This window comes from Carcharodon carcharias, chromosome 1, assembly GCF_017639515.1.
Source record: "Carcharodon carcharias isolate sCarCar2 chromosome 1, sCarCar2.pri, whole genome shotgun sequence".
Taxonomy (NCBI): domain Eukaryota; kingdom Metazoa; phylum Chordata; class Chondrichthyes; order Lamniformes; family Lamnidae; genus Carcharodon; species Carcharodon carcharias.
Window position 1 is genome coordinate 31,817,007 of NC_054467.1, and position 17,469 is coordinate 31,834,475.

The window sequence follows — 17,469 nt, forward strand, 5'->3', positions numbered from 1 at the left end:
TCCACCTCATCAATTTATTAAATCATCCCTGATACTGCTAACAAATTATGATTCTCCTTCAATAGCAAAATAATATACCTTGTGAATAGCTTTGTTAATTTTGCTTCATTGTCACCGAACTGAATGTGTTCCTGCAGACCAGGAGTGGAGCTTCCAGCATTTCCCCATTGTGGAATATAACACCTTGACACCTAAAACATGGACTGGAATTATTATGGCTCAGCAATTGAAGGTGACCAAGTGTGTAAAACAGTCAAGACTGAAATTCAGTCTGAGTGACAGTTCTGTGCTGCCAAATCGCTGTAAAATGTCAGCTTGCCTTAGGTGGTAGCATTACATCAGAGTCAAAAAATGTTAAAAACAAAAAACTGCGGATGCTGGAAATCCAAAACAAAAACAGAATTACCTGGAAAAACTCAGCAGGTCTGGCAGCATCGGCGGAGAAGAAAAGTTGACGTTTCGAGTCCTCATGACCCTTCAACGGAACTGTTGAAGGGTCATGAAGACTCGAAACGTCAACTCAAAAAATGTTGTTGATTCATGGACAGCAATGAAGTTGCTTTGCACAGTTTTGCTGACACATTTTCCAATAACCATGACTACAAGCTGGATTTTACCCTGCCCTGCCAACAGTTTTAAAGACAGGGGGCTCATTAAACCCAGTGGGTGACCTGCTCCTGCCCCACAGCAATTATATCAGTGGTAGGGTGTGTGTCAGGCAGCATGCCTGCCAGGGGGCCAATAACTACCCACTTAAGAGGCTCAAATGTCCACTTAACTTGCTGGAAAAGGCCCACACTAAATGCCCAGCCTGGTTCCGTGAGTGGCCATTGGCCTCCCCATAGCTTCTCAAACCCCAGCTCCCCACACATCTCACCAGGGCCTGCCACTTGACACCCGACGAAACACCCAAACATATACCCAAATCCCAATCCAATGTCACACATTTGTCCTGATGTGCTGGAGAACTGCTGGTAGCTCTCTGAGACAGGACTTCCTGATCCAGGAGGACAAAAACCCCACTTCAAGTCTATGAACAGCCAATTGACCATTAAATGGGTGATTTTAAGTTTGGCAGAGGGTCCAAATGGATGTGAAGTCAACCAACCCTGTAATGCATGAAGCCTGAGAGATTTCAGTCTCAAACCTGAGACCTGTGAAAAGAGCTATGTTGCTGGTGAGCAGAAGTGGGATTTCAGCTGGCAGTAGGCCACCATTAGTGGACCAATTGAATGGTCCCACGCACTGGTTAGAAAGCAGGGACAGGGTGGCGGGGTTGGACATTTATAAAGTGGTGAAAGCCTGAGACAAAGGACGACCAAGATTTCCTTGCAGGGCCTGGTGGAACTCCTGCACCCCTCCAGCCTACAAGTAAACCAAAAAAAAGTTAAAACTTTCTTTTCTGAACATTTTCAGGTCCTGGCTCCCAATCCAGCCAGATTTGACCCAGCAGAGAAACCATGAGGTGACCAGATGACAGCAGGTGGTTTTGGCAGCTGCAATAGTAAACCTTCAGCAATTATCGCCCAGTTTAAGCTAGACAAGGTAAAATTCTCCCAGTTTGGGGAGAATGGCAATGATGAAAGATGCTGTGGTTAGAGATTCTAGGTTCAATAAGCTGTGGCCTCTCCTTTCATGTACAAATTTTACATCAACATGTTTAATTGTTGGAGTGCTAACAGTACTGATGTGACTGTTCTATTCTACAAGTCAGTAATTTGGATTGCTTTTTTCAGTCGATGATGTAAAGCTTTACTGGGAGAGACAATACACTGCAGTTACTTCAAAGTAAGCCTGTGATGCTTTTTCTTTTAATTATTGTGTGCTTATTGCAGAGAAAATGGTTAGCTAGGTTGATGCTGGCATTGATCAGGGAAAGTTAAATGCAGGTCCTGCCACCATTTTGACTTGCAGTGAAGATGACATTTCCTGACCAAGTTACATAACAATCCAATACAAAACCATCTTTTATGCACTTTGGATGGTGCTTCTGCTGCATTTTCAGTATACATTTGCAGATTTTGCTCTGTTAGCATAATAGATCAAGTACAGAGGTGAGCATCAGGCAACATAACATTCTAAAATATTGATTGCTGCTTACATTAGCACATAATTGATGCTACTTAATGGAGTTCTTTGGGTGGATGGAAGGGATGAAATTCAATACTGAATAGAAAGAATGGTCTAGTAATCATAATAATGTGCTATTTTAAAGCTGACCATATCATTAATTGTATGTGAATAGACTTGGAAGCAGCTCCAGGAAATACTGTATACTCTGTTCTCTTTTGCACAAAATTAACAGCGAGAAGAGGCTTCAAAATAATTCCAGCATGGAAAATTATAGGCCTGAAATGAGCCTAGACTTCCAGCTCATTTCCATTCAATGGTACCTCAAAAACCAGTGAACCATGCATGACTGTAAACGAAGTGTTATTAACAGCCAATAGAGCCAATGCATAATATTGATTTCAACTGCATTTTGGATTATCATGTGCCTCAGAGGACAGCATAAAGGCCAACCAGTTTATCAGAAGAGATGGTGTAAAATGAAATATGGCTGCTGCACAGAGACAGAAGATTGTTTGTGCAGGTAGATTGTTTGTGCAGGTCTCTCCCAGCTACTAGACATCACAGCAGTAACAAAGTAGGAATTTCAAAGTCAGTGCTGCAGCTCCAGGTTTATAATAAATAGTCTGTAAAGGCATGACAGGGCAGCACTGCCATGTGGAATTCCCATCCTGTAACATGTGGAGAGTCTTGAATGCTTTCTGTGGCTTAGATGGCCAAGTGCAGGAGGTGTCACTAACTGCAAAAACTTGTGCTCTGGGTTTTGGAACCAAAGTGATGGCTGGAGTCACTATGGCGCATCCATGAGGCTGAGAACTATGTGGATAGCACGTTCAAGGAGGTGGTCACACCACAAGTTAAGACACTACATGCAGAGTAATGGGTGACCACCTGGGAGAATCTGGCAGGTAGTGCAGGAGTCCCGTTAGTCCATTTTGTTCACTAACTGGTTTTGTTTTTGGATGCTGGTGAGAGTGATTGTTCCTCGGAGGAGCGCAGACAGAGTGAATTCTGTGGCACCAGGGGTGGCTCAGCAGCACAGAAAGAGAGGAGGAAGAGTGGAAGTGGAAGGGGATTCAATAATTAGGGAAACAACTCAGCACTCCTGTGGCCTTAGAAGTGACTCCTGGATGGTATTTTTTAAAAATTAATTTGAGACGTGAGCAGCATTCATTGCCCATACCTGACCCGCTCAAGCATGAAATGATGCACATTGACGTCAGGCGAGCATGCCGACATCAACACGCAGTCGTGCAATACTTTGGTCGATGGGCGCGCGCTGGGCTCAACAGCACATCCACCGACAATTAAAAGGCCTGTTAAGGCCATTAAATAATCAATTAAAGGTAAACTTTACCAGACTGATTCCTGGGATGGGGGATGTCCTAAGGAGAGGTTGAGGCAACTGGGTCCATATTCTCTAGAGTTTAGAAGAACGAGAGGCAATCTCAATGAAACATACAAAATTCTTACAGGGCTCAGTGAGGTAAATGCAGGAAGGATGATTCCCATTGCTTGGTGGGGGGTGGTGTAGGACCAGGGAAGATAGGCTCAGAATAAGGGGTAGGCCATTTAGGACTGAGATGAGAAGGAGTGTCTTCACTCAGGAGGATGGCAAGCCTTTGGAAGTCTTTATCTCAGGGGACTGTGCAGACTCAGTCATCAAGTATGTTCAATTTGTTTCCTGGATTAAGCATTAACCAGGAAACACATTGTAGACAAAAATTATAGATGGAGAGAGGAAAACATAAATATACCCTGGGCCAAATAGAGGGGGAAACCACAAGTTATATACTGATCAGAGAGAAGGGGGATCAATAAATATGGAGCATATGGGACCTAGAGAGAAAATGACACACATCAGGACAGAAGGAGAAAACTGCACACAATTATCCATTCTGTTGAAAGAAAAAGCACACTTACAATGAAGAATTAAACTAAAATTTTTCTAAGATTAAACGAAAATCTAATTGCTTTTAGGCATCTGATGAGAACAAAGCATCAACAAATTAACCATCCCTACTCAGTGCTTTTACTCTGTTTTAATTTTATTCTATACATTGTGCCTTTCATTTTGAAGGTCAAGCCAATATCCCTAAGAATCCTTTCAAAAAAGAGGGAGAAATCCAATTTAAAAACAGCAACTTCGGTTCTGAAACAAAACTTAGAAGTTGTATTAGTACTGTGTCTAGTATAAAAATGAAATTTCCAGGAATGGTTTCAGTAACAAAGAGACACTGATAAACATATAAAGTTACAAGGAAACACTGGTTACAAATGATTAATAAACATAATAATTGAACTGGTTTATAAAGCAGCATGGAATCAAAGTGCAGATGCTCCAGTTTTCTAGAGAGTATGTTTTAAATTAAATCTTAAGTTCAACAATATACAGTGAAACATGGGGTTAAGAGAGGATAATTCACCTAAATATTACTTATAATTTACAATACAAGGAGATACAGTACATTGGACATTTTTTTCTGAAACTACTGTACACTCAGTTGACTAAACATTATATTGGTCTATATGGTAGGTTTATAAGAGATCACTTCATGTAATCTGTTGACTAAACAGCAGCAACTTCCTCATCCCGAGATTGTACAGATCTCATAGTCATTTGCTGAGGTGATTGGTTTTCCCATCATTCTGATGTTCTTAGCATTTGTAATCCTGGGCATCACTACCCCAGTTTTCTCAAAGTATCTCACCAAAGCGTTCTCAGTTAGAAAGGAGGCCAAAAACTGCTCAAAGGTGATAGCCCAGTCTTTGTCTGTGCTATTACTCCTGGTAAGAGGGGACTCATTGTTATTACGCACAAGCACTGTGTCCTCTGTGATGTCCTCACACTGTAGCTTATCATCTTCATTAGAGCCAGCACTCAGAACTGAGTATGAGGACATGGAAGTATCATCTTTAGTTTCATCATCTGAAATCAACATTGCTGAAGACACCCCATTGTCTTTTGGTGAACTGTCATCCAGTTTAATATCCTGTAGCTCACTGGAGGATAGCTTTTCATCATTCATTCCATCGGGGATCGAACAGAAAGAATCCCCCTGTCCGTAATGCAATGGTTGGTTTTCCTTTTTCTGATGCACTCTACTGTTATTGTCATGACTTCTGCCTGGTTCCTGTATTGCCTGACTAACAAACTGTTTTCCTACTTCACCAATCTCCAAAAGTAAACTGGTTACAGCTGCAGTGGAATGGTACAATTCTTGCTCATTCGTATCTTCACTGAACATGTTGTACAGCGTTCTGCATAGTTCAATAAATTGCTCCTGCAAAGAATTAGGAATAAACATGCCTTTATCATCAGTAATTTAGAAAATACTAACATGTTAGTTACTGGTTTTGATATCAAAGGACTGATACCTACTTGATTCAGTTTAGGCAGATCTTTGATACTCTCCAACTTAGGCTCCCTTTCTTGTGCCCACATCCTGATGTAATGTCGATAATCATGTGGGTTTGATCGCTTCTCAACTGCAATAGAGTAAAATCCAAGTTGACAAAATGTATGGCTATAAAATTATTTTTAAAAGTTCATGACAATAGCTTAATTAAATCAATCAATATCCTTGTGCAAATTATATTTAAAAGCATATTAATACCTCACTTTAAAATGATTTAAACTTTTTGAAATCAGCTTGTGAAACATTAGGTTATATAATCTGTCTACCTTTCTCATTCCTCAGGTTTACAGTGACAAAGCCATCTTCTGTTTCATGTTTTGCTCTCGACTCAACATCTGTAACAACTAAAAATAAGTAAAGTATTTGTTACCAATTCAGTTAATCAGATGTGGTCAAAACTGCTATTTTGAGCTGAATTTTTTTGGAAAAATAACAGTATGTTAACGACTCACGCCATTAGCAGTGTGCAAGTTTTAAAATATTTTCTTATTTTTCCCTATCTCCCTTTTTTCTCACCCTCTCTCTTAAACTAGTCTTTTTTCCCCTCTCATTTCTCTTTTCACGCCTGACTTGGTTCCATCCTAAGTGCCAGATGCCCCACTGTCATCTCTTTGCCATTCTCAGCTTGCACTTCCAGCAAGTACAGCACAAGTTTTTCAGCTGAAGTGTATAAGAGAATGTCCACCTAATGGTATAAGCTGCAAGATTCCCTGCTCCAGCAAACTTTGGTACATTATGTTCTACAAAGTTCCACTGTTAAATTATAAATTTGAACACCATATACTCCATAAAGCAATTCTAACCTTTTTATAAACCTCTGCTCTCTAGCAGAACCAACAGCTCTCATACATCTTTGGTTACCACAATGGAGTTGTCAATATTAACTTTCAATTTCTGCAATTCCTCCAGTCACAAAACCAACACCCAGGGTAGAAATAATATTGCAAATCCTTTAAAATTTATTATTAAGTGCAAGTTACAAAGAACCTTCATTTTATAAAGGCCTAGTCTGCCCAATTTCTCCTCAGAGGAAAATCCCCTAATCCATGGAATATGTCTAGTGAACCGGAGTTGCACTCTCTCTCTAAAGCAAGCATATCCTTCCTTCAGTAAGGAGACCAAAGCTGTAAACAGGGCTCACCAAAGCTCCGTATAATTGCAGCGAGACTTCTTTGCTCTTATACTCCATTGCTTCCATAATAGCATTTGTTTTGGTAATTGCTTGTTATTCCTACATGCTAACTTTCTGTGATTTATCCAGGTCCCTCTGACTACCAACATTTCCCAGTCTTTCACCCTATTAAAAAAATATTCTGTTTTGATATTTTTCCTACCAAAGTGAATAACTTCACATTCCCCACATTATACTCCATCTGCCACCTTCTTTTTCACTCACTCAACCTACCTATATCCCTTTACAAATGCTTTGTGTCCTCCTCACAACTTATTTTCCCAGCTAACTTCGTACCATCAGCTAACATAGATGCATTGATTCAGTCCCTTTAAGCCATTGAAAAAGACTGCAAATAGCTGAAACCCAAGCACTCATCCTTGTGGCACCCCAATAATAAGATTGCCAACATGAAAATGACTTGTTTATTCCAACTGTTTTCTGTTCATTAACCAATCCTCTATCCATGCTAAAGTATTACCCCAACCCTGTGTGTTATGTTATGCAACAATCTTTCGTGTGCCTTTTGAAAATCCAAATATATTTCCCATTCATCTACCCTGCTAGTTACATCCTCAAAAAAACTCAGATTTGCAATTTTCCCTTCATAAAATCAGGCTGACCCTGCTTAATCATATTTTTATTTTCTAAAGTGCCATGTTACCATGTCCCTTAGTGGATTTCAGCGTTTTTGTGCCAACTGACTTGTAGTTTCCAGGTTCCTTTCTCTCTCCTTCCTGGAATAGTGGGGTTACATTTGCTACTGTCCAATTCATTGGGACTGTGCCCACAGAGAACATTCAATTGGGAATTTTAGAAGATCACAACTTCTGCATCGACCATCTCTGCAGCCATCTCTTTTAGAACCTTAGGATATAGGCTATCAGGTTAATGGAAGTTGTCAATTTTCAATTCCAATATTTTCTCCTGTACATTTTACTAGCTAAGATTAATTATTTCAAATTCCTCATTCTCATTAGAGCCTTGGTTCCCCACTATCTCCAATCTGCTTATCATGTCTTCTACTGTGAAGATAGACTAAAAATATTTATCATCTCTGCCACTTTGCTATTCCCCATTATAATTTCTCCTTGGTCATTATATAAAGGGACCCAACATTTATCTTCACTATTTTTACATTCTTATAGAAGCTTTTACATCCTGTTTTTGTATTTCTGGCTAGTTTACTCTCCTAGCCTACTTTCTCCCTCTCAGTTTTTTGGCCATTCTTTGCCTGTATCTAAAACTCTCCCAATCCTCAGACTTACTACTCTTCTTGGCAATATTAGAAGCCTTTTTTAAAAATCTAATATTATCCTTACCCTCTTTAGTGAGCCATGGATGGATCTCTTTTCCCATGAAGTTTTAATTTTTCAATGGAATGTAGATTCAATTAAAGAAATATTTCACAATTTTTGCTGTTTGCCAAAGCTCATCTACCATAATACCTTTTAATCTGGTTTCCAAATCTACCTTAGTCAACATGCCCCTGAAACCTATGTAATTGGCTTGATTTCAGCTCAATACTCCAACTCAGCACTTATTAAAAATCACTCTCAAACTTAATGGGCAGAATCTTCCGCTCGGTGAGTGGGGCAGGGCCCGCTCGCCGAGGCGTAAAATGATATGGGTGACGTTAGGCATGCGTCCCGATGTCACTGCACGTCATTTAGATTTTCAGTTCGGCAGGCGGCTGCACACCCGCCGAACTATCAAAGACCTATTAAGGCCTGTTAAGAAGCAATTAAGGCATCAGCTGAGCTGCCCGTCCAACCTTAAGGTTGGTAGGCAGGCGAAGAGCCCAGGTGGCCACTGTATTTTTCATGGAACCTCATCCACGGGTGGGATGAGGTTTCATGAATTATTTAAAATTTTCAGAAAAATTATTAAAATTAATGCACATGTCCCAGCTCATGTGACAGTTTCACGAGGGGGCATGTCATAAAATTTTTTTCAACACTTTATTAAACTGTTTAAACTTAAAACGAAAAAGCGCACTCCTGACTCAGGCAACTTCCAGGAGCGCGTCACACTGGGCGGGCCTAATATGGTGGCGCCCAGCTGATCGGGGGGCGCCAATTGGCTGTGCACCCACCCACACCCGCACAACACCCCTGACGGGGAGAAAATTCTCCCCAATATGAATTTCTATCATGCTATGAATGCAATCAGAGGATCCCTTACTGTGAGGTTACTAATTAAAACCCTCTCATTACACAAAGAAAGATCTAAAATATCCCTACTTTGGTTCCACAATATATTGTCCTAGGAAACTATCTCAAATATATTCCACGGAATTATCCTTCAAACTACTTTATCCAATTTGATTTGCCTAGTCTACACTACCTTTGTTACACTCTGCTGATCTTATCTTGTTCTTCTTTCTTGATTAATACTCTGAAGACACCTATAAACTACTCCCACCATCATTTTCTGATCCTTGTTATTTCTTATATCCATCTTTACTACAACTATTTCTTGCTCTTCTGAACCAAGATCCTCCTCCCTACTCGCCTTATCTCATCTTTCATTATCAGAGCTACTCCACCTCACCCCACACCTCCAACCACCACCCTTTCAATTTTCCCCTGTCTTTTTGAAACATCATTTATGCTGGAATATTTAGTTCTCAACCTCAGTCACCATGCAATCACATCTCTGTAATGAGCTATTAGATCAAACCCATTAATCTCTGTGCCATGAATATGTCTATCATGTTCTGTATGCTTTGGGCATTCATATAATGCACCTATAAACTTTAACTTTTTACCATTCTTCCCTAATTTGACTTTATTTCACTAATGCACTGTTTAAACTTTCTGTCTCTTGCTGGCACACTGTGCTTATCTTTACCCAAATTGCCCTATGGCCTTGATTTAAACTGATAAACTTCCCTTCCTTGAACCCTCCTCTTATCTTTTTTAGCTTAAAATCTTATCTACATATGATTTGCTAGGACATTGGTTCCAGCCCGTTTTAACTGGCCCTCATCCCAATGGAACATAGAGCTGATGTTGGGAGGATGTTTTCATTGGTTGCGGAGTCCAGAATTGTGGTCAGGGTCTCAGAATAAGGGGTCAGCCATTTAGGACTGAGATGAGAAATATCTTTCCTCAAAGGATTGTGAATCTTTGGAATTCTCCACCCCAGACAGCTGGGAATGCTCAGTTTATGAATATATTCATGACAGAAATTGACAGGGTTTTGAAAGCTAAGTTGAATTATTGAATATGGAGACTGTGCAGGTAGGTGGAGCTTTACTGAAAAATCTCATGTGGTATAAATGGAAGAAATCCTGTCTGGTGCCATGCCAATCTATCAGCTTGATTACTGCTTTGGCAACAGGTTTCTAAATCTGTTACAAACTTTGTAAACTCAGTCAGAAATCAACACATTCCATTCACAAATTATGACCAATGTTAATAAAAACAGAAAATGCTGGAAATGCTAAACAGGTCTGGCAGTTTCTGTAAAGAGAGAAAAAAGGTGAACATTTCAGGTCTGTGACCTTTCATTAGACCGAAGCAGTAACTCTATTTTTTTCTCACTTCACAGGTTCTGCCAAATCTGAGTAATTCCAACATTTTCTATTTTTATTTCAGATTTCCGGTATCCGCAGTACTTTTCACAAAACCAGAGTTTTTGTTCCAGTGTTAGTAGGCTGTGGGAAAAATTACTGGCCCCCCCGCCCCCAGCCACCTAAGAAAATCACCCTGGATCCTAACTACATTGGTATTGCTGACAATAAGTTGGACATTATGCTGTTTTGTAATCATAGGAGAAATAAACAAATGTAAAAAATGTATTATTTTGCTGCTAAAGTGGCATGTGTCTAAGACTACAAACTCTAATTACTGTAAATTTAAACAAACCAGGTATGTTAGGGTTCAGTTGAAAAAAGGTTCCAAATCCAAAACAATTGCTTCTCTGTTCTCTTCACATGTTGTGTCTATGATTTGCTTTTACTTTTAGTTTATTTGGTTAACTTCACAGCTGTGCTCAACAGAAATGGGATTAAAGCAGTATTATGTACTTAATTTAGAAAATTATGTACTTATTTTAAAAAAGTTAACTACTTCAGTCTCTCATTCCATGAAGTTGGGCTACAGACTTGAAGCTCCCTCAAACATATTTATATTTATTGAGGGGCTTTAAAAATTCAAAAAAAACCAACTGCAACCGATGCATTTTTCACTTTGATTCTTGCACATTGTCCTTGGCCCATTCTGGATGGGTGATAATTGATTGCAGAGTTCTGTTTCAGCAATAAGGTGTGATAGGTAACTCTAACAGAGCCCCATCCTACCCAATATCACAAAGTAGGCAAAATTCTTGGAGGATATCTGTTAGAGTGTATGCTCCTCAGCGTACATATGGAACTGAGGTGTGTGGAATTTCTTCCCAAGTGCAACCTTCATCTGTGTTTTATCCACCAGCTTTTTCTGTCACATTGTCCAAACCACAAAGCCAAGCCTTCAGGAGCATACTGCTCACATCCATTAGATAATAAGGCTCAATCCCACATGCTCAGCCTTAAAGCTCCCCTTTTTGCAGTCCTGTTTGTATAACATTTCTGATGTAACCGGGTCAATGTGGCCCATAATATGCAATCTCTCGTCTTGATTCATAAACCTTACAAATACTTAGATAAAAATTAATACAAAATAAGCATAAGACTTACCGTGTACAGTTTCAGGTGTTATATCTTCAAAAAAGTATTGTGTAGCTTCAAACGCAGAATCAGGGTCCTCTTGTTCATTAAAAAATGGTTCTAAGGACAATAATGAATAAACAGAAAAATCATTTATATTTATTCTCAAAAAGACTTAAAAGAAACCTTTTGAATCTAGAAGTTCCCTTTGCAACCAGTAGAATACTGATAGCCCTCTGATTTATGGTTTGACTTAACTGAAACCTTTGTCCTGAAAAATTTGGGTTACATTATAAAATCTTAAAAATCAATACGGCTGTTTGTGTTGGAAAATGGGGTTATAATGACAGAGTAATGGGGGTGGAATTCAGTCTTATTCTGTACTGATTATCGGAACCAATTTTCCTGAGTGGAGACACTGAAAGGTTGGTGTACAGATTCCCTATTTATTGCAAGTAGAATTTCCTTTCGTATTTACAAGGGGGCAGGTAAAGTGCTAAACCATTTCCTGGCTGTCGCCAAGTTCCTAACATGTCCATGGAAACCTATTAGGAAGGAGGCCTCAAATTGTCTTTTAGCATATTTTTCATGTAAATATTTTTGTTTATTTTCTTTCTAATTTACTGATGGCATTTCAGCTTCCAAGAGCTTTAATGCAGATGTCATTTTTCTCCAAAACTTCACTTATCAGAATTAGAGTTTGCATCAAGAGTTGTTCATGCCGATATATTGAGAGGAACAGGAAGAGCTTTGGAGGCATGCCAAGCAGGTTAAGTGTCATCCTGCTGGCAACCACACTACTGCATCTGCATGTGGGGCAACAAATCTCACTTTGGGGTAGACATGTTAGAGGGCCCTTTTCCAAAAGGAAACTATGCCAGTAGATTCCTGATGTCAGAACAATGACATATGAATGCCGAACTAGCCTTTGTGCTCGACTGTTCGAGAAGCACCTAAGTGATACCAAGTTATGTGTTACATGGTACTGTGTAAAAAGAGCCATGCCGGGATGATCAATAGCTAGCACTGTATTTGGCTCCACCTACTGAGATGCTCCCAGTCATTTCTGTAGGGCCCAAGAAACCTATGAATGAATGCAGGAACTTGGGTTAGCAGAGGTGCTGATATCAAGTTGCCTCACCTGCTATAAGGATGCTTGTGCCTACCATGCAGGATAGTTATTGCACACACAAAGGCAATAAGTGTCAGATGTGACCCAAAAGTTGGCTGAACTGGCTTGGAGCATGCTGTAGTGCTGACCTATGGAATGGTGCTTTGCGGTTGCCAGAGGGGCTTTCTTTACATGCATTTCATGAGGCACTAGCTGATGGACATCAGCGGCCACAGAAGAGGGCAAGTGCCATTTTGCACTGTCACTTGTCAACAGATTCATGTCTGAAATTCCAATTCAAAGTGAAAATTCAGTGATAATGGAAGATAGGGTAGGTAAAATATAAAATGGCCATAATATTAATATACACAAACTCGATATGCAAATTAAAGGTTTTTGCAACTGTAATTTAGAATTTTCTTCCTCACTGAAGTCTCCTGCCTTGTAGGATGCACCCTAATTTTACAGTAATTTTTTCTTCTCCATGGAGACTATGGAAAGTCTACAAATTCAGGTGACATCAGATAAAAGACCAGTCAGTAATCATTTCCTTATGCAGCATAGCAGGTTAACATTTTATGCACATAGCAGTAAAACATGAACAATTTTAGAACAACTTTATTTACTTGCCCCAGTGAGGGAAAATTATTTTAATACTAATATGTTTTGTAAAAAATGAATGCTTTCTACTCAAACTGTATTCAAGTAACTACCTCAAAGGAACATGATTCCAAAACAAGAAATTAGGTTTCTTACCAGGAAGTACATGTATTTTATATAGCAGTTTCAATTTTTCTACAAGATCTGCATGGCACATTGTACCTATGAAAACAAATTACAGAACCTGATTAAGAGGTCTGAAAAAATTATCTACTTTTTAAAAAAATAAATACAATCACTGTCCAGCTCAGTTTTTGGATTTTCCCCATTCTGATATGAGATCTTTTTGTAGTTATAAACCATTACAATAAAAATATTTATTTTAAGAAACACAGGTCTTTAAAACACTATGGTTAAATGAAAACAACGAATGATGTACTATTAGTACTATCCCTGTGAAGTTTATTATTTTCAAGTATGTAAGTTAATTTCCATTGAATCATTGAAAGGAATTAATTTGGATCAAACACAAGAGTAACAACAGGTGTAATAATTGCGCTTAGGAGCACCGGATAACTCTATTTGGCAAAACGAGACATGAAAGCCACAATAAGTGGTTTGTGTGTGTTTAGAAAAACTTTAGTGCATTTCAACTGGACTGCAGTGAGATGTTATTCCCAGCTCTATGCTAATAGGACAGCAGGTAAACGAAACTGATCAACTATCAGATTTGCTTACCATGACAAGTCCATAGCATTGCTCGACATCAAGCTCACTTGGACTAACCTCCCTCAAACCAATGTTCTACCACACGGTATACTGTTGGTATATATTAATTTGTCTTATTTAAATTGTTAATATGAAAATATCACCAGAATCCTCTGTTGTTCTCATTTCTTTTTCAAACTGTTAGATCAAATGAGTTGAATGCTCAGCTAGCAGATATGCTATACAAAATAACTTTTCCATTTGCCTATTAAAAAGAGTAGGCACAATGTACCAAAGATAAGCAATATAAGCCTTACAAAATTGTGTATGGTAAACAAATTTTTACTTACTTAATCCTGTGACAAATTCTTTGAAGTTTATTAAAGAGTCTCCATTCTCATCTAGTAGACGGAATAAGCGTGCAGCTAGTATATCTGAATGTGCACCACATGACCAGGGAAAAAGAAGTGCAAACAATCCTTTGAATTGTTCAAAGTCAATACGATACTGTTCAAGATAAGGCAGACTAGGGTCATGGCGTTCTGTAGCATTACTGTTTCCACCCCAGTAACAACTGGTGAGATGTTCAGCCTAAGTATGACAAAATACAAAAGATCAGCATGTTAACAATTTTCAAAGTGAAGTGAAGCACTATTTATATTGCATTATGACAACTATTCTAAATAACCCCAAAGAACATGTTTAAAAAGGCAAATTTAAGTAGTTAACACAAAAGCAAAGTACCATGGAAAAAGCGGGAAATATGCAGCAGGTCTGGCAGCATCTGCAGAAAGAGCAGAGCTAAGATTTTAGGTCAGCAATCCTTCGTCCAAACTAATGAAAGGTCATCGAGCTGAAGTGTTAACTCTTTTTCTCTCTCCACAGACGCTGTCAGGCCTGCTGCATATTTCCAGCATTGTCAGTTTTTATTTCAAATTTGAAAGGCTGCATAGGTTATATTTGTCAAAAGATCTGTAGTTAGTTTAAGAAAGATGGCCAACTGCAAATTTCAGAGTTTACTGTTTAGGCATTAAAGTGGAAATGATAAATGCATAAAAAATATGCAAATACGGTCTTCATTGGCCTACTCAGGTACTGTCACTTACTTCTTCAAGTCTGCCATATTGTCCCAGTCCTCAAATAAAAAAAAAAATCCTCCCTCCTTGCAAGCTAATACCCCATCTCCAATCTCCCTTTCTTCTCCAATGTTGCCTCCTAAATCTGTGCCCATCTTTCTTGGAACTCAATGTTTCAATCCCTCCAATCAGGATTCCCTGTTATAGTACCAAAACAGTTCTTTTCAAAGTCATAAATGATATCCCAAGTGACCGCAACAAACAAATAAACTCTCTTCTCATCCTTTTTGGCCAGGTTGCCGTCTTTTACATGGATGATCACATCATCATCCTCCTCCCACACCTCTCCACAGTCATCTATTTGAGTAGAACTGCACTTGTCAGCTTGCATTCTCCCAAGACTCTACTGCTTGTGCCTTACACCAAGTCCCATTCACCCATCAGTCTTGTGCTTGCTGACTTATACTGGTTCCTGGTTAAGCAATACCTCAATTTCAAAGCTCTTATCCTGGTTTTCAAATCCCATATGTCCTCACCCCTCCCTATCTCTGCAACCTTCTCCAGCTCTACAGCCCTCCAAGATCTCTGCACTCATCAAATCGTGGCCTCTTGAGCATCCCTGATTTTAACTGCTCCACCACTGGTAGATGTGCCTTCAGCTGCTAAGGAACTAAGCTCTGGGAATTTCTTTTGGCCTCTCTTTTCTCCTTTAAGACACTTCTTTAAACTGTCAGGAAGATATAATAATTCTCTTAATATTATTGGAATTTATTGTAAAATAGTGGTATCTGTATCTGTATATGTGTGTGTTGTGAGGCTTAATTAGGTTAAAGGCAACTGGTCTGAGGGATTTGGTGTAAACATGGGGGATGTTTAGAAGATAAGGTGCAAAAAGTCATTTGCATCTTAAATAAACCAGACTAGATTGTTTTCAAAAGAGGGAGGGAAATATTACATCTAGCCAGGTGAAATTTAGAAACAGTGGCCGGGATTTTCTGGCCCTGTCGTGGGCGAGGTGGTGCCCCAGCCAAAAGTCCACTGATTTGTGGCAGGCCCAGAAGATCCCAGGGGTGGGCCCGGAAGATCCCGGCAGCAGGCGGGTGCAGAAAATCCCACTCAGTGTGTTTATTTTTCCCCTAAGATTGCTGCTAAAATTAGTACTATAATAAATTCTCATGATCAGGAAGGTAAAGTCCAAAGACATAGGCCTGAATTTCCCCATCGGCGATTTGGGGGCGGGGCCCGCTCGCCGACAGGAAAATAACATGGGATGACATCGGGAGGAACCTCTGACATCATCCCGGTCCATTTAAATCTTTAGGAAGGTGGGCGGACAGCGACGTCAGCTGTCCACCCGCCAACCTGTCAATAACCAATTGAGGCCATTGATAGGATAATTAAGATAATTAAAGACCCTGCCCGTCCAACCTTAAGGTTGGTGGGCAGGCCAGGAGCCCTAGCGGGCTTCTGAAAAAACATGAAACCTCACCCACTGGCGGGATGAGGTTTCATGTCCGTTTTTAAAATCTTTAATAAAGTTTTTGTGCTTCTTATTAACACGTCCCTTCTCATGTGACAGTGTCACATGAGGGGGACATGTTAATAATTTTTTATTTTATATTTTTTAAGTTTTTAGACTGTCAGTAATCTCCCTGAGACAGCACCTAGTCTCAGGGAGATGTGCGCTCTTTCACGTGCATGCGCGAAAGAGCGCACTTTGACAGTTGGGGAATCCCTTCCCCCCCCACACAGGAAGCGCATAACGCTTCCCGTTGGGCAGCCCGCTGGGCGGGCCTTAATTGGCCCGCCCACTCAAAATGGCAGTGGGCCCCATTTCGGCGGCAGGGGTCAGGTGCCCACCCGCCAACCTCGGGCAAAATTCTGCCCATAGTGAAACAATGGGAATTTGCATTCATATGTATAACGGAGCGAAGGCTGTGTGTAAGGATAGGCATTTTTAAGATCTAACAAGTGTGAAAAGCCTTCAGCACCTATGCCTCAACCTGCTGTTTTCAAAGAACTGAAGTTAATAAAACTCACTTTGAATTCGACTGGTTCAGGGTATTGTGTGTCACCTTGCTCGGGTCTTTTAAAATCTATGAGTCTTACTGTTGCCTTAACGAAGTGTAACTGGGAGTCAGATTAATTAGGGGATTTAGAAGTTAGCATCGTAGGAAATTGTAGATCTATGTATGTGCTTTAAGATAATTTCTTTTATTAATAAATGTTTAGTCTAGTTTTGTAAAAACCTGTAAGACTTGGTGGTCTTATTACTACTGAATTCAAGGCACACATCTCAATTTATACAAATTGCAAAGCAAATTGTGGCAGTTGTTTTAAGTTTCCCTTTAGAATTTGAACAACACAGCATTTACCATGGGCTGTGCCGTAACAAAACTCAGCTGTTTGATCAAACCTTTGGCCATCTGCCCTAATATTGTGGTTTAGTGTCAAATTTGGCTTTATGGTCCTTGGAACATCTTACTGTGCTAAATGTACTCTATCAACACAAATTGTTGTTGTTTACAATATTGAATTATGTTAGATACAAGTTGTTATTTAGCGTGCACATAATCCTGGAACAGTTCTAATAGCACGGTGGGTGCACCTGTACCACATAGGTTGCAGGAAGGTCAAGGAGGTGGCTTACCAATACCTTCTTG

General features: G+C 39.7%; 1 protein-coding gene across 4 annotated transcripts in view; it reads right to left on the bottom strand.

Moving 5' to 3' along the window:
• Window positions 1-4,105: 4,105 nt before the first annotated feature.
• tbc1d9 (TBC1 domain family, member 9 (with GRAM domain)) overlaps window positions 4,106-17,469 on the bottom strand; it is a 72,306-nt gene continuing 58,942 nt past the window's right edge. For 3 of the 4 annotated variants that reach the window (XM_041190679.1, XM_041190678.1, XM_041190681.1), the window contains exons 16-21: window positions 14,081-14,321; window positions 13,179-13,244; window positions 11,342-11,431; window positions 5,756-5,833; window positions 5,453-5,559; window positions 4,106-5,354 (exon numbers count right to left, since the gene is read on the bottom strand). In XM_041190679.1, coding sequence (XP_041046613.1) covers window positions 4,659-5,354; window positions 5,453-5,559; window positions 5,756-5,833; window positions 11,342-11,431; window positions 13,179-13,244; window positions 14,081-14,321 — 1,278 coding nt within the window. In that variant the 3' untranslated portion in view covers window positions 4,106-4,658. The remainder of the gene's footprint in view (window positions 5,355-5,452; window positions 5,560-5,755; window positions 5,834-11,341; window positions 11,432-13,178; window positions 13,245-14,080; window positions 14,322-17,469) is intronic. The other variant, XM_041190680.1, reaches the window with a different exon arrangement.